This window comes from Talaromyces proteolyticus (assembly GCF_021365285.1).
Source record: "Talaromyces proteolyticus strain PMI_201 chromosome Unknown BGW36scaffold_8, whole genome shotgun sequence".
Taxonomy (NCBI): Eukaryota; Fungi; Ascomycota; class Eurotiomycetes; order Eurotiales; family Trichocomaceae; genus Talaromyces; species Talaromyces proteolyticus.
The window spans coordinates 1,737,935-1,764,917 of NW_025764284.1; the positions used below are offsets into that span (position 1 = coordinate 1,737,935).

Here is a 26,983-nt window from a genome sequence, read left to right on the forward strand (position 1 = left end):
CTGGCCGTCCCAAAACGGAAACAGCGCACAAATGCCGCAAGAGCACACTAGCGCCATGTGGGGTGGCAACATCCAATCACAGCATGCAGTCAATCCGCCACAGTGATTGACTATGGAGTCTCATCACTATTTCGTGTGCTACTATTACAGAACGTATATAAGTTATAGGTAAAGGATGGTGTTAGGGTTCAGCCTCACATATTACGAAAGTATTATAGATATGTAGAAGATAATCTATACATGCCCTATATGAAAGGATCGCGTGTCAAAATGAATGCCACAAATACTTGCAGAGCAGAGTCTCTAGTCGTCGTATGCATAATAGTCATCGTCGTCGTAAGTTCCAGCAAACGCATTATCAAGATCAGGCTCGTCGTCGCGAGCTTCATCACTAGCCGCATCTTCAGCGTCCTCGTCCTCGTCGTCATAGTCTGCTTCGTTGAATCCACCGAGGTTGCCTTCGTCGGCAGCTTTCTCGGTAGAGCTCGAGACCTTGGGCTTGATGATCTCCTTGAAATGATGAGGGCTAGGCTCAAGCGGTTTGGGGGGGCCTGCGATGCAACACTCTGACTGCGGCTTGCCCTCTCCGCCTCAGCCTTGTCCACCTCCGCCGCTCCTTCTTCTCCATAGAGATCCAGTAACATCTTATAGTTGATTTTCTTACTATAACCGCGCTGCTCAAGCATAAGCCGCGTCGCTTCAGCTGGCGTCGAGGCTCGGCTGCCTTTCCCATCCTCACCTTGAAGATAAGTGACATCGCCAAGGCGTCCCTTCCTTCGTTTACGCGGCTTCTTGCTCTCCACGCCTTCGCCCTCCTGGAGTGCTCTTTTCAAGGCCTTGGCTTGCTGTGTACGGAGATAGTCACGATTTTCATGCACCCAGATCCGCTCTTTGATCTCCACTTCCGAAGGGGAGAGAAGACAGTTGGCAACTTCTGGGTCATATTCGAATTCAGCGGCATCGATTTCAGCGCTATCTGACACTTCTTTCCGGGGTTGACGTGGGATTCTCCCAATCGCAGGTGGTGCTGCATTCACATTGGCTGCGACTTCCACCATATCAGAGCCTTGTGCGAGAAATTGGTTCATCTCATTCTCGAGCGCTTCTTCAGATGCTAGTTCTTCAGGTGTGGGTTCAGGCAAGGGTTGCTTCTTGCGGCCACGCGAGGATTTCTGTTCCGGTCGGTCTGCAGCACTGGTATCATCGTCTGTCGTAGAGACAGAAGAGGTTTCGGAATCAGTTCGCACATTATTCGCCGCTGGTGTACTGCTTTTTCCGCCTCCCCTTGTTGTAGATAATGGACCAGCAGTCAAGGCAGGATCTATAGGGATATCAGGGATATCAGGAATAGCGAAGCCGTCGGCGTCGACACGCTTTCTCTTGGATAAAGGGCCTGGTAGATCAGCCTCCTCGCCTTCAATCTCTGCAGCAGCCTTTTTCTTGCGCTGTTTCAATTTTGCTTGGCTGAAAGAAGGCGGATCATGGGCATTCTCTAAATGCACAGATCGGAATTGGTCGACAGTTAGATCGCCGCTGTCGGTGGAGCTGAACTCGTTCAGACGCTGGTTAATGGTGACTTCAGTGACTTTGACGACGTAAACAACTTCTCGCACAGTTCGACGGAAATTGTTCATTCGCGCTGCAAGAATCAGAGCCGCTCCACAGATACCAGCTGGCCGACGGCCGATGGTCATCCAGTCACGGCTCATACGTTGGACTATCCTGACAGCCTCCTTCGCCACATGCATTGTTCTAGTTCCAAATTCAAGCTGTTTGGCAAACCTCAGAATCAAGTTCTCCGGGTCGACCGGGTTCATGGTGAAGACCGTTCCACCGAGACGTAGTTCCTCCAGCAGCAGTTTATACGCACGGCCAACTTTGAATACATTGATCATCAGTACATCCGACAAATCAATGAGCATAACCGTGTTCCCAGCCTGGCGTCGACAGGCAATATATAGACAAACAGCTGCGACAGTCTTAGTACGACGGCCTTGGATAAAATTCAAGCCCATTGCCAGCTTAAACACCTGACCGGCGGCTTTCTGGGCGCTTTCAGGAATATCCAATGCCAATGCCATTTGCTGAATATAGCGGTTTCCATTCTGCTCGGTGATTTCGCGGCTTTCCATGCCTCCACCACGGTGAAAGCCGGGCCCCGCGCTACGGGTATGGGTCTGGTCAGCACCAACATAAGAGCCCTGAACAACAGCAGCACCCGACGACGTCTCGCCAAAGGAGATTTCAGAGACGAGGGTATCTTCGCTGATGACAGTACCGCAACTAGCACAGACCTTCACGTTGTTATCCTGAATGATGCGAGAATCTGTACAGCTGGGATTCGGACACGACTCGACTTGCTTTTCTGGAGTCCTGTTATGATGAGCAGTGCTTGTCCTGGTATTTGGATTTGGATTTGATTTGGCTGGTGGTTGGAGTTGCCCAGTAGGACGTTTGATTGGAATAACTCCGGACTGCGGAGCTTTGAGACTCTGCAGCCGGCCCACGGGGGCTCTGGGGCGGACAATAGGCTTTGAGAGAGGCATGGTGGATAAATCAAATACTATGAACGAAGCAAAGATACGCGTAAGATCGTAGATAGCGCGGTGATATCGAGCGAATATAGAACACAAGTGAGTTCCTGCAGAGGCATTTATAAGAAGTGGATGATGAAATAGTCCAGTCAGCACTGGGGTCTTGCAAGTCAGACAGTAGGCAGTCGAGGAGGCAGGCAATACTGCATGCCGGCAGCTATTAATATTTATTTCCTAAACGGGCGTCTCTCGTCGTGTTGAGTCAGTCATGAAGGATTCATGCAGGCTGAATCTTCGCGTCGGAGGTGAGTTGGGATTTTTTGAGGCGCGCGCGATGATGGCCGAAGGGACTGGTCGAGTACTGCTGCGAGTCACGTGGTTTTTGCCTGAGGTTTGTTCCGCATGCGACGGCTGGCCCAGTGTTCGATTCTGGAGACGTATATTTTATTATAATGATAATAATATTATAATTATTTTTCCTATCATTATTCTACGTTCTAACCCAGCGAACCATGCAATTCTCCACCTCAGACAGTTCCCTGCACTGCTCCTCCAACTTCGTATTCACCTCCATCCCTAGCACACTCTCCCGCATCAAGACCTCCCTCGCCCACGCCTCATTATCAATCCTAAACGCAGGCCCGATATCCACAAATCCCAACTTCTCATACAGCGCATGCGACTCTGCCGACGCAGTCAGGAAAGTAGGTATCCCCTCTGCATCGCTTTTCGCGAGAACCGCCGAGAGTAATCTCTGCCCGATCCCTTTGCGCTGATGGGCTGGGTCTATCATGAGATGTTTAACGTCTGCAGTCGTATTAGTGTTGTTTTCATTTTTTTTTTATCACATTGAAGAAGGCTTACAGAGATGTCTTTGGCCTTTGACTTCTCCAGTGTACACGGCCTCCATCTCATCATCTCGCTCGCTGAATCGGTCCCATATATCTTTCACATGACTCTTTGAAGCGTATAGCGATGACACCTGCACCTGCGGCTTTGACTGGGCCTGGGTTGCCTCTGCCGATGGCGTTGCAGATGATAATGCTTTCCTCCGGTCCTCCTCTTTTTCTTTCTCTTCTGGTACAATATAGTATCTAGTGAAACCCACAACCTTACCCGTCACCGAGTCAGCAGCGACGAGGAAGATATTATCAGGCGTCTTCAACGCCGATTCTGTAGATTTGGGAAGAATATCTCGAGGGTGAGTCGCAAGGAAAGCTGCATAAAACTCGTGATATCTCTCAAGAGCTCTGTAGTGGATCTGCGATATGGGAATAATATCGTATGCCGTTGCTTGGCGAATTTCAATTGTAGGAGCCGCCATTTTGTCCAAGTCACTTCAACACTAAATTGATTGATAAGGCGAACTGGGTTGAAAACACGACGGTTTGACGGTGCTTTTCAATGAATAGTTTATCTGGCAGAGGCGGGGTACTTTCGAAAACTTCATGTTCTGTTGGCCATAAGCAGGCTAGGTAATGAGTAATTCGGAGTCATACCTATCATCAATTTTTGTTGGTAGACTTGGTTAAGCTACGTTGTTTAATATTAAATCATTACAATGTACACGTCTAATTATTCATAATCATATATATTCAGTTGAACTTTTGCTCAGCTAATAATGACTTACTGTCTGATGTGTCAGTGCCTGAGCTAGATAGTTGGTTATTCAAGTCAAATCAAAGTTAACGCCTTCACATCCTGCGCCATATAAATAGAAAGGCAATCGTAAACTGATATACAAAGGTCGATGTCGATAATAGAATGTGGACAATGTCCGAGAAAAGAGGAACTGAAATCGAAATCGTCGAGAAAACGCGAAAATCCTGCATCGGCGTCAATTGTTCACATGTCGAGATCCATCCCCGTTCCCATCACCACCTCATCCTTCAATGCGCTGTTGTGAGTTGGGATATTGTTGAAGTCGTCTTTACTGATTGGAGCGACAAAGCCGTTTGTATTATTTATGACACGCTCTGGTGATCTTTCAGAAGCCCGAAGAACCTCGCTGCCTTCGAATTGAATGGGTGTAGCACGAAGGTTCTGTAGGCAATTATCAACAGTCGACCCAACGAGCTGGGCTTCGGTCAAATCCTCCTTGAAGAGGAAAAAATACGAGCGCGGGTCGAACTCTAGAGATGATATGGCAGGATTAGCCACTCCAAAGCCGGTATTGGCAGGCGCAATGTCGATTGCGGGAATGGCAGCAACTAGATAGGCGTTCAGGCTGCGACTCTTAAGAAGAATGCGGGCATCATGAAGGTATCGGTGGAAGTGGTTGTTGATATACCTTTCCCACCCGCAAATTGCAGGAGCCAGGTCATCCCGGTTGACGCGCTGCCAGCTGATTCCAAGCAGAAGGGTCACGTCATCGATGTGAGGTTCGTTGAAAGCGCCAGTGTTCCCGAGAGCACGGCGGTCGTCATCACTGGTATTGGATTGAAGTCTTTGCTGGATACAAGCAAGCGATACATCGTCTAATCCGGGAGCGGAAATGTCGAGACGTTGAGATTTGCGACTCAGAAGCGCTGAGGAGCTCGCATCCTGTGTCTGCCGTCGCGAGGAGATCGGGGGAGCTACAGCAACTTGTTTCTCCACATTTTCTTCATACCAAGTGCCCGTCTGACTTTCTGCAGACAGTGCCATGCCAGTTCGAGGGTTGAGCAAGACCATGCCTTCGCCATATATGGGTTCTTCCATGACAGGGGCACGAAATTTGGGAGCGGGATTAAAAGCCTCTTTGCGTTGCTCATTGGGTTCTTCACTGTCATCGCGGGAACGCTTGCGAGAGGTTTTCATGAATATGGGCTTTGCAGCCGGTGCAGGTGTCCAGGATGTAGAGAAACGCGCTTGGGGTTTGGAAGAACTCGCATAAGGCGCGTCCATGGACCACGAGCTGGAGTCGAAGGCCTGTAGACCCTGTGTCGAATGACACGGGAATTGAAAGGATGGGTGGTTTTGGGAATGAGGGAGGACCATGGTTGGGCCTTCCGAGAAGTGATTGTAGAGGACTGGACCCATATTGGCAGGATGATGATATATAGGGTTGGGGTGGAAGGATGGTGTATAGGTTGGGAGTAACAGAGTAAGGAACCTATAAGCTAGAGGTGAGTTTAAGTCACAATGAGTTATAGCAACCTTTGTGCGCAAGCAGTTAGGACCAATTCAGAAGCAATCCCGGGTGACGGCAGCGTGGGTGTCGAGGGCCATCCAAGAAAGGCGAGGTATACAGTAGAGAAGAGTAGTGGAACTAAGCAGGCAGTGTAGATCGAGGCGCAATTGACGAAGCCCAGAGCAATATACAGTATAGAAGGATGGATGGGTAGGGGAGGAAGGCGAGGAAGGATGTGAGAGGATGTGAGAGGGAAAGAAAGAAGAGAGGGCGGCGTGGCAGAAGAAGGACTGGCAAGGTCAGGCGAGGCGGAAGATCTGGGGCTTTCCAGAGATGCACGAGAAAGCCCCAAGGTCGAGGCTGACGATGGACGGATGCGGAACGCCCTTTCTGCCGCGACTGCGATGCAATGCGGAGAGGCACAAGGCCAATGGCGATGCAGATCGGGGCAGGGAGTTCCTGGGCGGCGGAGCAGGCTACAGCCAATGGGAGCACGTACTGTGCCAGCCAATAAGAATGGGCGGTTGATTGGCAATTTGTTAGTGCCGCTTAGCAGTTGCTTAGTGGTGACTGGTGCGTGTCGCTTGTCAGGAATTGAGGCAGGAAGGCAGCAAGGCAGGGCGGGAAGGCTGCTCCGGCAACTGGTGGCTTGAGTCCCCAAAGCCGGCGCCATCCATGACACGGAATGCGCCCGGGCTGGCCACTACGCGTCGCGCCGAGAAAGAGGAAGATCAATCCGGCGCTTGAGCCTGCGAGACCAGCATCCGGGTAAGCGGGCTGCTGTGAGTGGTCGGTCGTCGGCATGGTGGGCATCACGTTCCACAGTTCCACCTTGGACAGGCCTTGATTGGACAGGTTCTGGCAGTCTGGATACCGGGCCAATGAGGGCCTGCACAGAAAGAATTTGTGGGGCCGAGCGGCAGCGAAGCTTTGGCTATTTGCTGCTACTGCATGTAGTAATCACGGATCACGCGTCATGATTCGCAGCCCATTTCCCAAGCCGCCTGAGGCCACTGGAATTGGCAGGCTAGCACGCCATCACCCTCGTGTCTGCAGTAAGACCGGTCTCGAGACTATTGACGCGCGATAAGCTCAGCTGAGAAGATATCGTATCTAGGCAGTAAGCAGGAGGCTGATGGCGCAGAGGGCAAGATAGATAGGAGATAGGAAGATAGAAGGGACTGCGGGAACTGAGGATTTTTGATTTCCGGTATCTTGGTACAAAAACTAATGACAAATCCGAACCCCGGTGCACCTTTCTATTCTAAACATCGAAATAATGTAGTCACGCGTATAGTCACAATGCAATGTGTAGTAAGGGAGGAAAATGCGCATGCGGGCGACTGCAAGAGCCGAAGGTGAAGTAAAAAGTATTTGGCAGCCCCATCCTGTCAAAGAGAAAAAGAAAAAAAAGTCGAAAGTCAAAGAGGAGGGGATTAAAAGATGAAGACGAAAGAAGAGCAAATCATGTCAAAAAAGAAACTTTGGGACATTCGCTGCATTTTCCAGCGGATCCAACCGTTGCAGGCCATGTAAAAAGGCCTCCGTCGTGGTCAATGCAACTCATCGAAACCCGTGCAGATTCATCACACGGTATAGTTATAGCCATATACATGAAAGGCTTTCCTGAGGGCGAGCGGCCTCTCATAATGCCAAATCTTGATGTAACTCTCCACGCTAATCCCCGAAAGAGTCAACTCACACCAGTAAGGTCGTATGCTACAGGCATCGGGGAGTAAATTGACATGGCAAGCGTTTCAAGATTCGACGATAATTAATATTTGATTTAGGCGTTGCCGGTAGAGGCGCTGCCCAGAGCACCACGGAAGCGGTCAACGGACTCCGGTGCATAGCTGGGAGCAAGCGCACCAACGAAAAGGAAGAATCCAATAACAATAGCGCCAATGACGACAGCACGGCGCTGGCCAGGGTTGGTAGATCCGTACTCAGCCCAGGAGCGGTTAGCCTGGCTGGTGTACTCCTTGATCTTGTCACCACCGAGCTTGTAGTAAACAAGACCACCGAGGGCAATCGAGTAACCGAAGAATTGGAGGGCGGTGACCGGGGTGTGCCAGATAGCCATGGAAGCAGCGACAAGGAGGATATCCTTCAAGACACCGCAGAGGGTCATGACCAGGGACGAAGTCTTGCCAATCTGTGAAAGCAGGGTTAGCGTAGACCTTGGAACGAGAGCCACATCAACTTACCAAGAAAACGACGGAGACGTTCAGCAAGAAAGCGACCATAGCGTTGGCAGTGAGAGTTACGAGACCAGTGTCATAAATGTTGGTCATGGACATCTTGGGGACCTCCAAGAAGAGCGCGGTAACACCGTTCATGACGGCACAGACGGGAGCAAAGTAGTACAAGGAGACAAGAGGGTCCATCTTAAACTCGGCAGAGCTCAACAAGCGCTGGACCATAACCAAACGAATGGCTTCAAAGATGATACCTCCAATCTGGAACAAGAAACCGATGAAGACAAACTTGATCTCGCCGAAAGAAGCAATAATGACACCGACAACAATGGCAGAGACGTTCAAGAGGACCTTCAAGTTCACAGGGGACATTCCCAGACCCCAGGTAGCGAACAGCACGGCAACGGGAGTGGTGGCTTTGAGCATTTGGATGAAGGCGACACTCAGGTACAGGTAGGTGACATTACCGCAGATCAAACTCAAACTGAAGAAAATACCGATGGGAACAATAGCACGCAGATAGACACGGCCAGTCATCTTGACAGACTTGCGACCGTCCAAGAGGGTGGTGGTGCGGGCCAGGATCTGGGTCATCAAAGTCGCAAAGGCCAAGTGCCATGTCGTCAAGAAAATGGCTGTGAATCAGTCAGATCAGTGTAGCAACGAGCGATGTGCAAAGATTTCAACATACGGAATGCTGTCAACACCGTTAGTATCAAAACCGCTTCCACACATATTATTGATCACTTACGGAATGGAGCACTCTCGTTCGCAAGGATGTGCTTGTTGAACAAGATCACACTAGAGCTTAGGGCAATCCATGTGCTGTTGGCGGAGAGTAATTAGCCATTTGCCTTCTTTCATCTTCCTCTTCTCGGTGACCCAGGTTCTTCTCACCTCACATAGAAAGCAGGATGCAGGGCGGCCTTGGCGGGCTCTGACTTCTGTGCATCTGGGTTGACGGTTGGGAGGGTGGGTTCCGGACGAGAAACCTCGCCAGAGGTACGAGCCTTTTCACCTTCAGACATTGTCGCGGTCAAGAAACGAGCCTGGTCACGAAAGAATTGGTTGAGTTCGAAAGGGCGTTGCCGAAGGAGGCTGCTGGTGCCGAACGATGAGGATGCCACGGGGAGCGGATGGGACAAGAGAAGTGGATTAATAAAAGAGTATCAAAAAGCCCAGTGGCGGGGAAAGGAAACGGCGTCAGAAAAGGGTTGAACGAGTGGCTGTGGTCAATTGCGGATGGTAAAGACGAAAAAGGACGAAACGAAAAGGGTACTCGAATCAGAAGAGCAGGACGTAAACGGGCATAGGAGGGAATGCGAGAGGGAGGAGAGGAAGCAGTAATTATGATGGCAGACGGAATCGGGGGGAGCCAAGGGAAGGGTCAAGGGATGGAATGGAGCGGGAGAAAATTCTGTGGGCTTTGGCGCGACGGACAAAGTGGGATTAGGGGGCTGTGTGAGACTCGAGAGAATATGAGTCCGAATCGGCCTGAGTGAGACTTCTAGAACTGGGAGGAGATTGGTGATGGGGAAGTCTTTTTTTAGCTGCTGGGGACTGGAAGAGGCCAGATTGAGGGAAGTAGTGATTAGTACGTACAGAGCGAGATTAGTGTGTTGTGATGGCTGGGTTCAGCGCGGCAAGGGCAAGTGACCGGCCGGGAGCAGCGAACGTGGGCTGCAGACGTGGCAATAGCGAAAAGGGGTGGGCTGCGGTGGGCTGTGTGTCGTCGGGAAGGAGGGCCAAAACCAGGGCGGGCAGGAACGGCCACGCTGGAGGCCGCACCTTATTGGCCGCCGCCCTGGGTGAAACATGGCGCACGGTTTCAGGTCCAGCATGGCACCCCGACGCCACTGCCCGCTCGGGCCAGGCCATTGGTGTAGTCGACTGCCCAATCATGATCCAGCGCTGATCAATATTACTCTACCTATCATATACAATATACTGTATAATTAAGCCGCTGATGGTCGTGGTAATGTACATGCATACATCACCATGGTCATCCACGGCATGGAGACTTGTGGATCTATCGACCTGCCAGCCGGCCGTTGATCTGTCTTTTCACGCCAACAATACGGATAGTCAGTCTGACTACTGAGTAATGCGTTTCAGAAAGCTTGACTGGTAGATCCGCCCGTGATCGACGTTGGATCACCGGTCACTTGGAACTTGGAGTTGTAACGCATCAAGCATCAAAGTAGTAGTGAAGAAATGAGACTGTAACCGCATAACAAGTCTATTCATAATGCCTGTATGCCTGTATGACTTGTCTTGTCGTACACAAGACATCAACGTGCCTCATTCTTGTCTACGTGTAACTCCGATAGTCACATCAAACGGAGTAATACTGAACAAACAACAGAGATGGTCAACGGAGTATGGTTCGGGAGAACTTGCATGGACGAGGATCACGTCGTCTGTGTCTGATCATAGATGGATCATGGGAATGAGTTATCATCACGGTATCAATTGATCCGTACTATTCTATATTGGTGATATTGATAGCCAGATTGGCGTCATCAAACTTGCATGTATACATCAATTGACGTAGCAGGTATGTAGCCTTGAAATAATATATGTTAGACATATAGTTTTACATATATTATATAGCACTTGACGCGCAAGATAGGCTATCCTAGCCCCGCCTGGCGTCAGTCCAGGGTAGCACTGGCCCAGTGGAGCCTAAGCTCGCGCTATTCCTGGGCCCACCGCATCTAGCGGAACGTGGGTCGCGGCTACCCACTCAGCAGTGGGTTGTCATCAACACTAGCGACTCCCAACCACATCAATCATCAACGCAGCCACATCAAGATTCACGCCCACCGCGAGCGTCGCGATGCAATTTCATGCAGCATGCAAGAGCTTATCTCTTAAGTGAAACCCGTTTCTGTGCGATGCTGCGCGCAGCCGACCACAATGTTTGTTTGTCCGGAGATGAAACGCCAGGAGTGAGAAGGATTCCCACGACGTCACGATCGACCAGCCGATTCTTCCATCCTGTTCATCGGTGGGGTCTCATTTTACCAGTGCCGACTCGCTGCTTGACCGCTGCCCGCCAAATGCGGCAAACGGTGCAGCGATCCAGAAGATCATCGATCAGCGAATCCGACTGCTGTTATTTGGTTTTCTGGCAATGTAACGCCATTGATATTATGGCATGTGTACTGGTTGGTCCCTGGGCCTCCTGGCAGTGGTACACTTAAGATGTGGTTGATAGCAATAACAATAATTTCGAGTATAATAATAGTGCGATTGATTACGGTGTATGCTGTGATAGTACTATGCCTAGATCGCGACGGAAGCATAAATTCTTTGGCTGCAGCAGACGTTTTGGTTCCGGCGAGATTCATATTAGCTTATCGCATATTGTGATGACTGATTGTATTCTTCTTTTTGTCAAGTTGCCAGCAATTGGCGAGGGGGCCGTTTCCGGCTCTCTGGAACGCTTATCTCAGCCTTTGCTGTTCTCCTGTCTACAGCAATACAAGGTCTATTCTGTCGTTTATTGGATGCATCCATTGTTTCCCATGGCCACAAGTTTTTCAACGTCGAGTGAATATTCAATATTCAATATTTAAAATTAAATGATAATGAATATAACGAATAAAGAAAGCCTAACGCGGATTCAGGGGCAGCAGCACGAGGCTGGCCCATCAGAAGCCGCAAATGGCAAGGCTTAATATCGTGTAATCTAACATGATTTAGCCACCGCCCCTTTCCAGCCTGGCAGGCCCCACCAGACCCGAACCAGGCGGGCGCCATCGCAGAGAAGCGAAAAAAATAATAATAATAATAGCAAGTCGAGAGCCTGAGGGCCTGAAACCACACGCCGCACACCGCCCTCTGTCTCTCTTGCCCACCCCACAGCGCGCCCAGGGGACAGCTCAGCACACTACAGCTTGTTGCGCCAACCCACTCAAACCTCCCGCTGCATCAGACCTTTATCATCTCTTCAATCCTTCTGCCCTGCTCTATCGCTCTGCTGCTGTCGACAGCACAACGTCGTCTTCTATGCTTAACATCGCCCGCAAGACCTTGAACCGTGTGCCCAGCTTCCAGGATATTCTCCAAGGCAGGATGAGCCACCCCGACATGTGAGCTGACCACCACATCCCTATCCCTATCCCACCTTGCTACCCGCATCGCCTCACTGACACCTCATCGACACAGTTCCGTTGACGTCCTCGTCATTGGCGCAGGTCCTACCGGCCTGGGTGCCGCAAAGCGTTTGAATCAGATTGTGCGTGCCCGCTCCCCGCGCCGCGACACACAATGTGTGAAAAAAAGGGGGCAGAACTGACAATGCTTAGGACGGTCCCTCATGGCTCATCCTCGACTCGAATGAGACCCCTGGTGGTCTGGCCTCGACGGACGTCACCCCCGAAGGCTTCGTAAGTCGCTTGTGCTCGTGCTCGTGCTTATCTATCAACGTTTCTGACGCATCATCTGCAGTTGTACGATGTCGGTGGTCACGTCATCTTCTCCCACTACAAGTACTTCGATGACTGCATCGACGAGGCTCTTCCCAAGCCGGACGACTGGTACACCCACCAGCGTATCTCCTACGTTCGCTGCCAGGGCAAATGGGTTCCCTACCCTTTCCAGAACAACATCTCCATGCTTCCCAAGGAGGAGCAGGTCCGCTGCATTGAGGGCATGATTGATGCCGCCCTCGAAGCTCGTGTCTCTAACTCCAAGCCCACCACCTTTGACGAGTGGATTCTCCGTCAAATGGGCACTGGTTTGGCCGACCTCTTCATGAGACCCTACAACTTCAAGGTGTGGGCTGTCCCCACCACCAAGGTAAGCGCTTATCCAACCATGCCCCCTCAAACCATTCCCTCACCTCTTTCAGATGCAATGCTCTTGGCTCGGCGAGCGTGTTGCTGCCCCTAATGTCAAGGCTGTCACCACCAATGTCATCTTGAACAAGACTGCCGGTAACTGGGGTCCTAATGCCACTTTCCGTTTCCCCGCTCGTGGTGGTACTGGTGGCATCTGGATTGCAGTTGCCGACACTCTCCCCAAGGAGAAGACCCGATTTGGTGACCACGGTAAGGTCACCAAAGTCAACGCCAACTCCAAGGTCATCACCCTCGGTGACGGTACCACTGTTGGCTATGAGAAGCTTGTGTCTACCATTGCCGTCGACCACCTGATTGAGCAGATCGGCGACAATGAGCTCGCTGAAGCCAGCAAGGATCTCTTCTATTCCTCCACACACGTTATCGGTGTTGGTATTCGCGGCGAGCGCCCTGAGCGAATTGGAGACAAGTGCTGGGTAGGTTTATGACCTTGACTGAATCACTTTTTCAATCGGAAAACTAACACCTCTGTAGCTCTACTTCCCTGAGGACAACTGCCCCTTCTACCGTGCCACCATCTTCTCCAACTACTCTCCATACAACCAGCCTGACGAATCCAAGAAGCTGCCCACTCTCCAGCTTGCCGATGGCTCGAAGCCCGCCAGCAGCGCGGCCAAAGCTGGTCCTTACTGGTCCATCATGTTGGAAGTTTCCGAGTCTTCCTACAAGCCTGTCAACCTGGAGACTATTCTGAAGGACTCCATCCAGGGTCTTGTCAACACTGAGATGCTCAAGCCCGGCGATGAGATCGTCTCCACCTACCACCGCCGCTTTGACCACGGTTACCCTACCCCATCTCTGGAGCGTGAGGGTGCTCTCACCAAGATCTTGCCCAAGCTTCAGGAGAAGGGCATATGGTCTCGTGGCCGCTTCGGCAGCTGGCGCTACGAGGTTGGTAACCAGGACCACTCGTTCATGCTGGGTGTCGAAGCTGTTGACAACATTGTGAACGGCGCTGTCGAGTTGACCCTCAACTACCCCGACTTTGTCAACGGCCGACAGAACACCGAGCGTCGTCTTCTTGACGGTGCCCAGGTTTTCGCCAAGAAGAAGTAAAAAGAAGACTGTCTCTTTGGTCAAATCTAATAACTGGCATTTGCATCGTCGACTGGGTTTATATTATAGTCGTTTCTAAATATTTAGACCCATTTTAATTCCTTTTCTTCTTCCCCCCTTTATTTTCCTATCTTTTTGTGACGAAGGTACATGGAACGGAGCATCGAAGTATTTATAAACAGAGTTTATAAATTGGGATATACCTCTTTTTTCTTCTCTTTTTTTCCTTTTTCCCCGACAAAATTCGCATACATATCACATTACAAGGCTTGTGGAGGTTCTCCGCCGCTTTCTGTTCGGCTTAACATAGAGTGTTGAACTTAGACTTGAATAACAATTGTTTTATACAAATTTCAAATATCAATGTAGAACAGTCAATTTTGACTCCGTCTTAGACTGTACATATGTAGTCCTGGTGGGCTTCAATGTCTATCTAATCTCAACTATGAATATCCTATGATAATCCTTCACGTATTCACCAATAGACTAATTACCTCGTTTAATTATATGATTAGCGACCCAGGCCGTGTCCACAACCCAACCACAGCATCGAACTCTCACTCAACATGAAGACCTTCGAAAAGCAGCGTGATGATCCGACCCAACAACCCTTCGAATCCTATAACGCGGATCAGGCAGCGTCATCTTATAGCCAAGAGCTGGAGAAGGGCGATAATCGGAAGCCGGGCTAACAAGAGAGTTGAAGGATACTGAAGAAACCGGACTCTCTCGTTGCTTGTCATTCCCATCATCTTGCGATATAAACTATATTAGTAAAGAGAATGGTTTTGACGCAGGGGTGGGTGTGTTATAGCTACCGGTTAGGAAGGTGAGCTCTTGCCTGTACCTCTGGCCACCACCACGAGACAGGTTTCTTCTCGAACGAAGTAGGCGAGCGGGTATACGCATCTGATACGAAAGACTCTCGTCATGATCGGCGTCGTCGGGACAAAAAGGCGAGTTCTCTCGCGAGCTCGATGCAAGCAAGCAATTCGCATCGCGCCTATCCCTATCGGACAGAAGCAAGTCTGACGAAAGTGAGAGCGATGACGGTAGGCTTTCTTCTCGATGCAAAAGGCCGTGCTGGCTCGGAGCCATATCGTTCATCCTCGCTATGCTGTCGAGGCGTCGGAGGATGGCTCGGTCGATATAGACCTCTTGCAGGGTGTGAAGTACTTCCTTGTCGGTCAGTTGAATGCGGGAGGGCAAAGACCGGAACATTATCAATGGAGACAGTGTTAGGGTTCAATGTTGGTCGGGCTGCAGGTGTAGAAGTGTCGGTTGATGGCGGGTTGATACAGCAATAGTGGTTATCGATCGATATAAACAAGGACATCTGGACTCTCGAGGCAGGCGAGCAGCAATGGCGGAAACACCTGCCATGGTCCTGCCTGCCCTTGATATATTAATTGACACATGTACGTAGTGCACATGGATAATGCTGGGAAGGCGCGACTGCAAAATGTCAAAAATTCAAGTATTTATTGATGGCAAATCCAATTGAATTCGAACCCAGTACTCCGTTGATAAGTTCAATGTTGTGAGGATTTCGTAATACAGGCGCCGCGTGGTGTCGTCGCTGCGCCAAGGCAACAGAATGATTGCTGGAGTTATCTCGACCAGGCTGCCCAGGCATGCCATGCCAGTGTTGACTGTTGATCCCAGCGTTACGGATGTAGATAGACTGATGTCTGTTATTCGTGCTATGAAAAGCTGATGAAATAGCAGACTGGCGTATCCAGCAAGCCTCTGTTTGCTATTATTTATTATTTAGTTATTTTGTTATTCTATTATTCTATAATTTTTTTAATCTATTTAAGATCAGATGCAGCATACCAGACGTAGCAGCAGATTGCGTGTCCTTCCCCCTTTTGAGGCGCGGGCGAGGATTCGCCGCCCCTATCGTCGCCTGCTGCGCCGCCTGCAGCTACACTGTCACTCCCCTCCGCTACTGTTGTTGATCTTGCCATTGCTGTCCTCGAGCCATCGATAATTACTGAATAATCGATCTAATTGATCTAATTGACCTCTCTGCCCGACAGTCTTGCCCGCCCAGGCCCAGCTCTCCAAACAGCCTGCTTCTGCTAATCCCTAGTGCCGCTGCCTGTGCAGCCCAACGTCCAACGTGCATCATCCACGGTGCCGTGCGTCTGCCTCTCTGCGTGCATCTTGATTATCATGCATCCGTTGTTGATGCCACCATCACCGCCTCCATCCGTCTAGTTACGTCTTATCTGCCCGCCCATGCCTTCGTAGCTGCTGTCTCGCCGTTCTCCTCTCTCGACGTGGTGCTGTGCCGACACTGACTTCCCCCTGCGTATCCCGCCGTCGACCTGCGCATCGTCGGACCGACACCTCGCTTGTTTATCGATCGTGCGACGATCTTGACAGATCTGACGATGGACGGTGATCTAAGCCTTTCTCAGTCTCTGGGTGGATTGAGGATAGCGAACCCAGATGACGCGCCGCTGCCCTCCGACGAAGCAAGGGCCGCGTTGTTGCCTTCTTCGCAACCTCATCAACACCCTCTGCCTCTACCAGCCGAATCACAACAGAACTACTCGCTGCCACTGATCACGGGTCTCGATGGTGTGAAATCAGACTTCGGCACAGACTCAGTGGGGGATCTTGCCAGCTCGTACAAATCTCAGGTCTCGTCCATCGACACCGCCGCGTCTCGCCGTCCCACGAATCGGTCCTCGGTAGCCTATTTACCAGACTCGCACTCGACCTCCCAACACCACCAGAGTGCCATCCCCCGCTCCGCCTCGACTCATGTCCATAATAACCACTATGCCAATGGAACAACATCCGCCGCCGCCGCTGTCAGAGAGCTGAACAATTACCGAATCCGCACCGACTCGAGTGCGTCCGGCGCCGAGAAGATGTATCGTTCAGATTCGAGAGGCGGATCCGCTGCGCTTCAGGCCGGTGTGCTGTCGCGGGATAATAGTCACAGTGATCGCTCCTACAAGCAGAGCCAGTATATGCCCGGAAATGGGCCGGTGCCCTTGCGACAAGGCTCGCGGCTTGGGCACGGTACCGCCTCTTCCGGTTCACCATACTCGTTGGAAAACGGGCCTCCGACGAGCAGTGAAGATTGGCAAGACCGTGGTGCCGCTGTTGGCGTCAGACAGGAGGTCGACGCCAACGGACGCACTGTTTCTCGATATATAAAGAAAGGTGTGCGCGATTTTTCCTTTGGTCAGACATTGGGCGAAGGTTCCTACAGTACGGTATGTTTGGCAACGGATCGCCAAACTCTGAATGAATACGCCATCAAGATCCTAGATAAGCGACACATTATTAAGGAGAAAAAGGTCAAGTACGTGAACATCGAGAAAGATACGTTGAATCGTCTCACCGATCACCCGGGTATCGTACGACTGTATTACACTTTCCAAGACGAGCGTTCCTTGTATTTCGTCCTCGATCTTTGCAAGAATGGAGAACTGCTTGGCGTATTAAAGCGTATGGTGACATTTGATGAAGAATGCACCCAGTTCTATTGTGCTCAGATACTTGATACCATCGACTACATGCACAAACGAGGAGTCATCCACCGCGACTTGAAACCAGAGAATATCTTGCTAGACAGTCAAATGCACACCAAGATTACGGATTTTGGCACTGCCAAGATTCTTAATACGCCCAAGAAAACCGAGGATAGCTTTAGCGACGTTCCCTCGCTGGACACAACAGACCTTCCGGAAGAAGACCGCGCTAGCTCTTTCGTCGGTACCGCAGAGTATGTCAGTCCTGAGTTACTCACAGATAAGAATGCATGCAAAGCGAGTGACCTATGGGCCTTTGGCTGCATTGTCTTCCAGCTGTTAGCCGGTCGCCCACCATTCAAGGCTGCCAATGAATATTTGACCTTCCAAAAAATTGTCGCACTTGAATACGAATTTCCAGCAGGATTCCCTCCTGTTGCTCGTGATCTTGTCGAAAGACTGCTTGTTCTAGACCCGGCACGCCGCCTTCCCATTGAACACATCAAAAATCACGAGTTTTTTGACGGGATAGCATGGGGGCGAGGTCTGTGGAAGCAAAAGGCACCCCGGTTAAAACCATACGTCCCTCCAGCACGAGAACCGATCAAGTTGAATGGCGGGGACGATGCCGACAGCTTTCCTCCGAACATTTCTGCAGCTCCCTCTGGTGCTGCGACACCTAACTCAAGAGCTTATCCGCGGGTTATTACCGAGTTGCCACCTCCTAGTCAGCTAGACATTGAATGGTCGCCTGTTCTCTCGAAGAACAATGAGCGAATCTTAAAGCTAGGGAACTTGACCGTATATATTTCTCCGGCCCCCCACAGCCCAGCAGGGCGCAGTGGCAATGGAGATCCGGAACCATCGAAGAAATTCTCTCGTTTCTTTGGTAGTGGTATAACTAAAAAGAAACAGAGACTAGTTATGATCACGTCGTCGGCTCGAATTATTCTGGCGCCTGCTGGTGGCGACGATAAAAGAGTCAAGATTGAAATTCCACTTTTAGCCCCTGACACTACCTATCGAAGCAATGTTGATGCAAAGGGTTCCGCTTCTTGGGTTGTCACTACGGTAAGCTTCGCTCCTTTTTTTTATTATTTTCAAACCAACTTATTGCATTAGCGAGATAAACACTTTGTTTTTGAAGAATCATCAAAAGCAGCCTCTTCTAGCTCGCAACCGGCAGCTACATCGACGCAAGAGTGGATAGACGCACTTGACCGGGCCAAGGATATCGCCATGTCACAACAAAGCAGTACATACTCGGCAGACGAATATCGTGACCTGTCATCAGCATTTTCGAGCCAGGCAAATACCATTGACCACAGCTCCGAGTTCCACCATCAAAATGAATCCGGAGCAGTATCCGGGAGGACGACCCTGCAGAAGCACCAAGCTGGAGATACAGAGTCGATCAAAGGGAAAAAGCGATTTAGCAAGCGACATTCGAAGAATGGCTTAGCTGCAGTTTTTTAGCGGACGTCAATTCAATCCTTGCTCGTTGAATTTTTTTTCCCCTTATACCCGTCTTTCTACGCAACACATAATTGTCGACCTTCATCGAGCGTTTTTATCATGGTATGCATATTTATACTTTGCCAGCATGGTTGGTTATTGCTCTCTTGCTACCCTGTTCGGGGAATATACCGCACCTTCGAGTTATTTATTTACTTGCATTACCAATGAGACTTTGGTGGGCGTTGTACTTCTTTTCAATCTTTGGCTTATACAGACTCGGCATACAATGCTACGAAGAATTTCTTTTTTCTTTCTTCTTTACCCCTTTCTATTGAGAAAATGAGAACATACTGCATTTTTAGAAACTTTGCAAGCCATTTAGTGAGTGTTTGATTCCGACATTGAATGTGGTGATGTGACGTGTATTACCGGTATTGTTCCTATTATTATTTATTCTAATTCATTGACCATTGTATGATTTCATGGATATACCTGCACATGTTGCCCTATCTAATATATAATCAGCAGCGTGTGACGGATACTTCTGCTGTTCATTCACAGGATGAACTGTCATTCGAGCTATATAGCCTTGGAATCGTCAAAGGATCCTGCATGTCATACAGTTCGAAGTACAAGGTCTTTGAGGTCTGTAGAAGTCTTCGCTATACCATATATATAGTGGCCTGGTTGTAGTAAGAACCCTATCGCACCGTATTCCTGGAACTAGTTAAAGAGATTTCTAGTTAGGTCTTGCACGCCATCTTGTCCAATAGCGAAGCTCTTTCCACGCAAAATCTCTGAAAACATTCTCATCATCTCGGGGGATATAGGTACTTTGTCGTTACTCCTTGCTACTCTCGGCTCAACTATTAACCAACCCTGAGTTCCAAAAAGATCGCATAGTCTGCATTCCTTTTCTCCTACTGGCATTACTCCATCAATAAACAGGTTCCCCGAGGCATTAGAAAACGCATTATCTGCTTTAGAAGGAGGAATGTACATTCCCGGTGACCCTAATTGCTCCGGGTTCGGTCAGGTTTATTTTAATTCTTATATTGATATATTAACCACTTCGCCAATTCTGAGCTCATTCGTCTGGTGTATAATTGATGCCAACTGTATACACCGAGCATCTCATGAGAGGCATTGGAACAAATTAAAATAACAAAATGTGAAGCGAAAAGAAAAGAGAAACGATGACGAAGCTCCCTCGGACTTATATAAGTCTTAGCTTGCTCGTTGTATATATTATTCACCGGATTAACATTTGAAATTGATAATTGGTACATATGTAGTGATGGGATTTATTGGTTTACTTGCGATATAATGGATACTTTGTTAAATATTAAAGTCTCTATTATTTTCAAGGTCTTCTATCACTGGATACATGGATTTATTGATTTTATATTAATAATGATAGGCTACTTACTTTATAAAATTAGAATAGTATAGATTTACTATTCAGAACCTTGGTATTCCTTTACGTGTATTATATCATGTTCACTTCCATTGTACATCTTGTCATTCCGAATGACCCGAATACATAACTGCTCCAGTATATTAACTAGTCGCATCATATAAAAAGCCAATCTGACCTCGACTGATCAAGCTCTTGAATCCAATCCACCTCATCTTCCTGCAACGCGAACGCAGACAACTCAGTTCGCCGCCTCTCGTTCAATCTACCCCTCTCATCTTGTTTCTGCCACATAATCTTCAACACGCATGCTGCATTGTGCAGATTAACACTGCAATAATCATTCCACAAGAGATTCAAATGCTGTAGCGTGAAGATCCGCTGTGTTGGATACATACTCTCCGCACCGGCGATGAACGTCGGCCAGATGGTGCACTTGAAATGCTCGTCATCCGGCGAAATCAGTGATAGATTCTGCACTAGCTCACTTTCTACTATTTCCCGATCTCGGGGTGCCTGATTACCTGCTGCTTCGCAGTCTGACAAGAAGCTGCTCATTTTGGATACCACCCTTCGCGCGTAGAGGTAGACTGCAGCTTTGTATGCACATGCAAGAGCAACCCGGACCTTTTGGGACGAATCGGATAAAAGGAGATAGGACTGCATTTCCTCGGCCCAGGCATAAGGGTCAAAGGCGTCGATGTGCCGTAGAATGGCGAGCGGTGACTCTGCTTGTGTTGCTTCGCCTGATGAAGATAGGAATGATAATGAGTAATTCTGTGGAGTCTGGTTGAGGTTTGAATACCGTTGAGCGTGAATGAAGAATATAATGTCCAAGAGATACGCAGGGCAGCCTACCCAGGCGGTTTTCTCGAGACGTTTGAGAACCGTAGCGCCCATACTCTGGGAATAGAAGGGCTCGGATAGAGCACCAGGCCGGGCGAGGGTTGAACCCATGATTTCGGTGATCAAGCAAGCGTCGATCACAAATGTGCTGATACCTTCTGTCATCATCGAGTATTCGTTGGCAGTTAAGAGTCTATTTCGCAGGATGCTTTTTGCGCCTTCAAGATGGTATTTCCATGCCCCATTGCCCGATTCAACAGCATCGAGTAAGATCAAGACAAAAATGGCTGCAATTGTTCGATCGTCATTGCGGGTTGCCGGTTGTGCCACATCCTTGGATAGCTGATGCAATGCTCGCTGTTTTAGCGATAGGAAATGTTCGAATGCTTTGCAATTGACGGGCTGTGCGGAAAATGGAACGAGGCTTTGGGCTGGTCTGGAGAGTGATAAGGCGGAAGTCTCTGCTATCTCGTCGCTGACGGGTAGGAGAGGAAATTGGTAGTCACAGGTTGACATATATGCATGATGTATTGCTCCAATCGCGGCCAGCGAGTCAGTCAACACGGGGGATTCGTTGATGTAGGGTATAAGTTCTCGGTAGGGATTTCTGACAGAATCGTATAGAGCAAGTGTACGGACGCAATGGAGGTTGACTAGTTGGGTTAATCAATGATTGCGCTTTTGAATATTTCTTTGAGAGGCGTCTTACAGTGTGAGATGTAGAACCTCGACAGCGCCGCCACATCTCGAAACAACGGATCCACTAGTGAAAATGAAGGAGACTCTGCAGATAGCTCTCGCATGTGTACAAGTGTTTCATCGTTGCTATTGTATTTGGCTAGGGTTGCTTCAGGCAGTGGTTGTCCTTGGGACTGTAGATTCCACGCTTCATTTTCATACGAGCCTTGATGTGACTGATCAAGTGCCGCTTGTTGCTCTGTGTTTCGCTCTAGGCGAGAATGACTACTGCTTCGCTCATGACATTCCTGACCATTCACATCATCGAAGCTCAACCCCATCATCTTCCCCCGACTTGCAACGCCGCCTTTCACCCATACCAATGGCTTCGTATAGCCTAGACACTGCTTCCCAGCATCATGGCATTTGCGACAGGTCGGACGACGATTGTCGCAGATGATGCGGCGTCGGCGACAGGTATAGCATCCTTTGGGCATGATTCACGAATGACGAGAGCGGGGTCGCTGTCTTATCGGTTTCTGTCAGTCGTGAAATGCTCTGGCGGTCCAACCCGGATGGTCCAGGGTAGCCGCCATCCCTGTGCCTCTTGTTAGCAGTCAACTGTTTGACAGACAGTCAACAGAGCATAGAGATGCAGAGAACTGCGGCTGCAGTCAGGTGAAGAAGGTGCGAACCTGGCAGGATATGATGACTAATGCGTATCGAGAGGAATCAAAAACCGGAGATTAACATTCACATGCCGCACTTAACTAGTACTACTATGTATTAATTGATAAATTAATACGATATAACTTGCCAGTAATGGTTCTGCAGTAGTATTCAACTTCGCCACTGCCAGATGTGCAGTGGCTGCACACAGCCTCGTGCCAGCTGAGAGTGGCCGGAAGCGGGCTCGCTGCGGGCTTATTGGCTACTGCTGCTGCACTCTCTCATTTCATCCCTTCTTCACCTCGCGTTGTTGATCAGACTCTCTGGTGTTGCCCTCCTTCGACCCTGCATCCCCTCCTTTGACGTAGCGGAATCGGACTGGAAGCCGTATTCTGTCTTTCTGGCGCACTGTCCCAGTCGCTGCTTGTACGGCCCTCGAAAACCACGAAAAGCGCCAGAGATCACCACTCCTCGAGGAAAAAGGAAAAAGAAGACTGTTTGCTGCGGACTCTCGAACCTGTTGAGACACTCGACGATGACCGAGTAAGGGAGTCGCTTCCTTTGCTTACACACAGCTGTCGCGGCCATGGTCTCCTACCCCGACGCGGTCGATCACACTGCCCCTCCTCCTCCAGCTTCGACTTCATCGCGTTTGTCGCAGTCCGGCCGACGACCACGCCATGGCCGCTCACACCATGGCGGATCATCCTACCAGCCGCAGAACGATTTCCCGATATTTGCACACACCGGCGATGTTGAAATAGTCATTGCAGTCGATCGACAAGAGAAGCGGTACTTGCTCCACCGATTGATTTTATCGCAATGCTCGGGCTTTTTCGAAGCAAGTACTAGTGAAGAATGGCCGTCCACTCAGACACAGACACAGACACAGAAGGATGCCGCGGCTGCCATCGATTCAGACCCGAGTTTGCCCAGCGTCCCGGAGGATGGCTCGTCCATTTTGTCCGGGAGGGGTAGTCTGCTGGGAGCTTCTGGGCCGCCAAGGCAAAGATGGAGATATGAACTGGATTGGCAGCATAGAGAAGCAGATGAGGAGCCTATTCTGGTACAAAAGGTGTGTCTCATACGTAGATCTGTGTAGTATTGTGGTTGCTAAACTGAACAAGCCTGCAACATCCGAACCCATGTTTGCAAGCTCGAGCTTTGCGCACCCTCCACCTCAGTCAATCACAAAACCATCTGCTCCTCGAGCAGGCTTTTTCCGGTCTGTCGTGAACCTAGCCGGCATGCAATCTGCTGTGCACATCCCTTCCAACGGAGCCGTCCCAGACGCTGAAATGAACCCGCTCATTCGCGACTATGATAATCTCTTCCGGATATTCTACAACTTCTCTCCAATTCTAAACAGCGTGAACATCGCAACCGCCTATGCGGAATCCAAGTCTCTGCTCAACCTAGCAGACATGTACGATGCACTTCCAGTTGTTGGGTCACGTATCGACCACCACCTGCTACGATTCTCCTCTCGATTGTTCAAACAAATCGCAAAGTATCCGCCGAGCTATCTAAAACTGGGCTATCTAGCCCACAGCCGTGTCATATTTTCCGAAGCTTTGATTCATGTTGTGGGGCAATGGCCCGCAGCACAGAGTCAGCTACGAAATGCTAGTTTTTCACCACTGCCGAATTCAGTCCTAGATTTAATCGAGGATAAAGTAGACGATCTCGAAGATTTGAAGACGCGTGTCGACGCAAAACTGTTCCGCCTGACTCTAACCACCTCACGGGGCGAGCGGGTCAGTCCATCGAATGCCTACTTGGACTGGCTTGCAGTTTCACTTTTCAGACAGTGGTTTGTAGAGAACACAACTCCACCCCCAGCACCGATATTGAAGACCACTTCCGCTGGTTCTGGGCCTAATAGCGGTGCTTCACGACACTCTTCCGCAGCGCCTATTCCGTCAGGCCGTGTATATCGTCTCATCGGCTCATCATCAACTGAAGCATACCTGCCGCACGACGAGCTGAAACGATTCCTCAAACTCCGAGCCTCTTCGTCCTCGGAATCTCTCTATACACGCGATGGCTTCAAGCGTTTTGAGCGCAAGATGGACGAGATCAAACGATTAGCACGCGAGATTGTAAAACCGCTAATGAGAAACTTCCTTGAGCTGGATCTCAAAGGAAGCGATACTGGCGGAGGGGCCGGGGGAAGCGGCGTCGGTGATGGCGGCATTGGAGGACTGCCATATCTGACCTGCACTAGGGTCGAAGAGGCTGATCTCCCGTGGAGATGAAATTACATTAATATCAATCACATTCAGATGCGTTGAGCGCAAACTTTTATTTTGCTGCGTTGGTCTGCGGGTTAGACGTGTTGGCATTCCCCTTTTTATCTTCTTTACCTGATACACGAGATTATGATTGATGAAAAACATGATATCCTTTTCGCGAGTGTTACAATTTGCTAGGATTGAAAATGCTTTGGATGCTAATGAGGAAGTCATTTTTGAAGGGTTATGTTTTTATGATTTGGTCTTCTATACCCTTTGACGCAGAGTGCCACAATTATCATGTTGAGACAGTGTTATGATTGAAATTTAATAAACATATCGGAAATTCACATTCTCCCGATCCGTGCGATCCTCAAAGGCATGTACCATATCTGGATCCCCAGCCTCTGGTATTTCAGTGCGTAGGAGAGCGTCCTTCTTAGCATTCTCCCGTTTGAGCCACCATCTGAGAAAAAATATAGCAACGAGCATGAGGGAATAGCACACGAGGTGTACGCTGAAGGCGATAAAGTAGCGCGGGGCATCTCTCTTCAGGAATACCTGTGGTCCCACGGCGTTTCCAACGGCCCAAGCAATGAAGGTTGCTGCAACTACGGATGCCTTTTTGGTTTGGCCGGCGATATTGCGGGAAACCATACTCAGAGTCAGGGTCTGCGCAGACCAGAATGAGAGTGTTAGGTAGTAGCTGATCAGTAGACCGACTTGGGTGGATTTATTGCGGTTGACGACGGTCATCAGGACGATAGTGCCAACGAAGGAACTGTATGACTACTGTTAGTTAAATATAAGAAGCGGATATTGTGGAAACGTACGGAATTAGGTATATAGCCATGACAAGAAGGTTCTGGCCCGTACGATTGACAATCCAGGTAGAAGACAGGAGAACGATGATGATATAGAACCCGAGTACCATGGCAAGTAGCTGTGTCTGCAGAACGGTGAAGTTCAGGGCTGTGATGATGATATTGGCAAAGGCGCCCAGACCACTCGTCGGCAGGGTGGTGAATATTTGTATAGCACAATAACACCATGTCTGCGGATCGAGGATAGCCTCTTTCACTTGATAGGCACGGAATATCTTATTCTGCAGACCAGTTTGATTGCTTCGGACACGCTCAATCATGAGGTGTTTCTCTTCTTCGGTGAAACATTTGGCACGCATTGGCGAATCAGGCATAAGTATGATAAGAACGATGCCGTATAGAACAGAGATACAGCCATACGTTAGGAAAATGGCTTGCCAGGATTTAAGAGATTTATCATTTCCAATCAAGCTGAAGCAGTAGGCGAGGAGGCCACCGACAATTTGCTGACCACCATTCATCATGTACCTATTTTATATGTGATTAGAATTCATGTTTCTTTATATTACTAACAGGGAAAACTCACCAATATGACACCCTGGCAGCTTGCTCTTCGCGCTTGTACCACATACCTGACAGGATAATAAACGATGGTTGACAGCAAGCTTCGAATATGCCGAGCAAAGTTCGAACAGTGACCAGGCCTTCAAAGGAATGACAAGCTGCATGACAAGCAAGAACTGTGCCCCAGCAGATCACATTAACGCCGAGGTACTTTGCGATTGGCACCCTCTGGATGATCCAATTCGTCGGATACTCGACAATGAGGACGGCAATATAAATACAAGTAGTAAGCCAGGAATACTGTTACGAATCAGCGAGTTCTAATTAAGCTATCTAGATTGACAGTCTCACCTGCTGTCCGACTAGATGTGTATCTGTTTGTATGCCCATAATGGATGTAAACGCCAGGGTGCCTTTGTCAATAGCCTGCAAGAAATACGTGATGACCATAAACGACAACACGCGACGGTCAATCTTCCTCAGCAGTCTTCGACTGGTCTCTGGATCTATCTCAATTTGACCAGCGCTGATGTACTGTTGGACTTCCTTGTCGACACGGGACATGTCAATTTGGTCTTTTTTGATTGCATTGTCGACCTCGGGAGATATAACCCGCTCGATGTGACTTATTTCAGGATCATGGTGTTTGGCCGGGCTCAACTCGACTGACGCTGGATGATCGACTGCTGAGGAATCGGTGATCTCCATCTCAGGTCGGTTGTGTTCTGCCATGACTATCAGCCCAGTATACAGGTGCTGGCGAGCAAGATATGATAGTCATGCACTGGACTCAAAGTATAAGGCGTAGATAATATACTCACACCCTCGTCCTTCCCCGGGCATTATTACCCCGGATTGCAGGCCAGCTCCAAAGGCCGTGCGTGCCCAATACAGATCAGAAACCCATCTCGAAAGGGACAGCAGCAAAGTACGAGACTCTAATCCTGTCGAAAGACGAACCGGCCCTCCACGATTGGTGGAAAAGCCAGAGCAGTTTTAGTTGTCGGAGAGAAGCACGAGTGAAGCTCGGC

The 26,983-nt window shown here is 49.5% G+C and overlaps 10 protein-coding genes across 10 annotated transcripts; 3 read left to right on the plus strand and 7 right to left on the minus strand.

Annotated features, from left to right (window-relative positions):
• Positions 1-180: 180 nt before the first annotated feature.
• Positions 181-1,828, minus strand: BGW36DRAFT_382800 (uncharacterized protein; the record flags this gene model as incomplete). Its single annotated transcript, XM_046216594.1, has 1 exon — positions 181-1,828. A coding segment is annotated over exon 1 (1,514 nt), but the record flags the coding sequence as incomplete, so codon positions are not given.
• A 1,196-nt stretch (positions 1,829-3,024) lies between these two features.
• On the minus strand, positions 3,025-3,858 carry BGW36DRAFT_398721 (acyl-CoA N-acyltransferase; the record flags this gene model as incomplete). Its single annotated transcript, XM_046218438.1, has 2 exons — positions 3,025-3,341; positions 3,399-3,858. 2 exons carry the CDS (start codon positions 3,856-3,858, stop codon positions 3,025-3,027), a joined length of 777 nt encoding a protein of 258 aa, XP_046070647.1.
• A 521-nt stretch (positions 3,859-4,379) lies between these two features.
• On the minus strand, positions 4,380-5,555 carry BGW36DRAFT_299248 (uncharacterized protein; the record flags this gene model as incomplete). Its single annotated transcript, XM_046211514.1, has 2 exons — positions 4,380-4,628; positions 4,695-5,555. 2 exons carry the CDS (start codon positions 5,553-5,555, stop codon positions 4,380-4,382), a joined length of 1,110 nt encoding a protein of 369 aa, XP_046070648.1.
• A 1,877-nt stretch (positions 5,556-7,432) lies between these two features.
• On the minus strand, positions 7,433-9,296 carry BGW36DRAFT_453507 (DUF250 domain membrane protein; the record flags this gene model as incomplete). The annotated part of the gene is made up of 4 exons (XM_046221874.1): positions 8,742-9,296; positions 8,596-8,669; positions 7,854-8,479; positions 7,433-7,801 (listed from the first exon to the last, which is right to left on the minus strand). The coding sequence occupies exons 1-4, from the start codon at positions 8,870-8,872 to the stop codon at positions 7,433-7,435; spliced, it is 1,200 nt and encodes a 399-aa protein (XP_046070649.1). The 5' UTR covers positions 8,873-9,296.
• A 2,246-nt stretch (positions 9,297-11,542) lies between these two features.
• Positions 11,543-14,119, plus strand: BGW36DRAFT_382808 (uncharacterized protein). Its single transcript, XM_046216595.1, has 6 exons — positions 11,543-11,941; positions 12,018-12,087; positions 12,158-12,238; positions 12,300-12,650; positions 12,703-13,128; positions 13,187-14,119. Exons 1-6 carry the CDS (start codon positions 11,859-11,861, stop codon positions 13,766-13,768), a joined length of 1,593 nt encoding a protein of 530 aa, XP_046070650.1. The 5' UTR covers positions 11,543-11,858; the 3' UTR covers positions 13,769-14,119.
• Positions 14,120-14,533: 414 nt separating this feature from the next.
• On the minus strand, positions 14,534-14,989 carry BGW36DRAFT_361205 (uncharacterized protein; the record flags this gene model as incomplete). Its single annotated transcript, XM_046214256.1, has 1 exon — positions 14,534-14,989. The coding sequence occupies one exon, from the start codon at positions 14,987-14,989 to the stop codon at positions 14,534-14,536; it is 456 nt and encodes a 151-aa protein (XP_046070651.1).
• A 1,178-nt stretch (positions 14,990-16,167) lies between these two features.
• Positions 16,168-18,738, plus strand: BGW36DRAFT_398725 (putative serine/threonine protein kinase; the record flags this gene model as incomplete). Its single annotated transcript, XM_046218439.1, has 2 exons — positions 16,168-18,333; positions 18,385-18,738. 2 exons carry the CDS (start codon positions 16,168-16,170, stop codon positions 18,736-18,738), a joined length of 2,520 nt encoding a protein of 839 aa, XP_046070652.1.
• A 1,555-nt stretch (positions 18,739-20,293) lies between these two features.
• Positions 20,294-22,158, minus strand: BGW36DRAFT_298893 (putative C6 finger domain protein Acr-2; the record flags this gene model as incomplete). Its single annotated transcript, XM_046211478.1, has 3 exons — positions 20,294-21,636; positions 21,693-21,808; positions 21,884-22,158. The coding sequence occupies 3 exons, from the start codon at positions 22,156-22,158 to the stop codon at positions 20,294-20,296; spliced, it is 1,734 nt and encodes a 577-aa protein (XP_046070653.1).
• Positions 22,159-22,913: 755 nt separating this feature from the next.
• Positions 22,914-24,588, plus strand: BGW36DRAFT_299635 (uncharacterized protein; the record flags this gene model as incomplete). The annotated part of the gene is made up of 2 exons (XM_046211554.1): positions 22,914-23,405; positions 23,458-24,588. Coding segments are annotated over 2 exons (1,623 nt in total), but the record flags the coding sequence as incomplete, so codon positions are not given.
• Positions 24,589-24,891: 303 nt separating this feature from the next.
• On the minus strand, positions 24,892-26,660 carry BGW36DRAFT_298782 (putative 2-ketogluconate transporter; the record flags this gene model as incomplete). Its single annotated transcript, XM_046211466.1, has 4 exons — positions 24,892-25,345; positions 25,398-25,916; positions 25,975-26,252; positions 26,304-26,660. 4 exons carry the CDS (start codon positions 26,658-26,660, stop codon positions 24,892-24,894), a joined length of 1,608 nt encoding a protein of 535 aa, XP_046070655.1.
• Between the last annotated feature and the right edge of the window lie 323 nt (positions 26,661-26,983).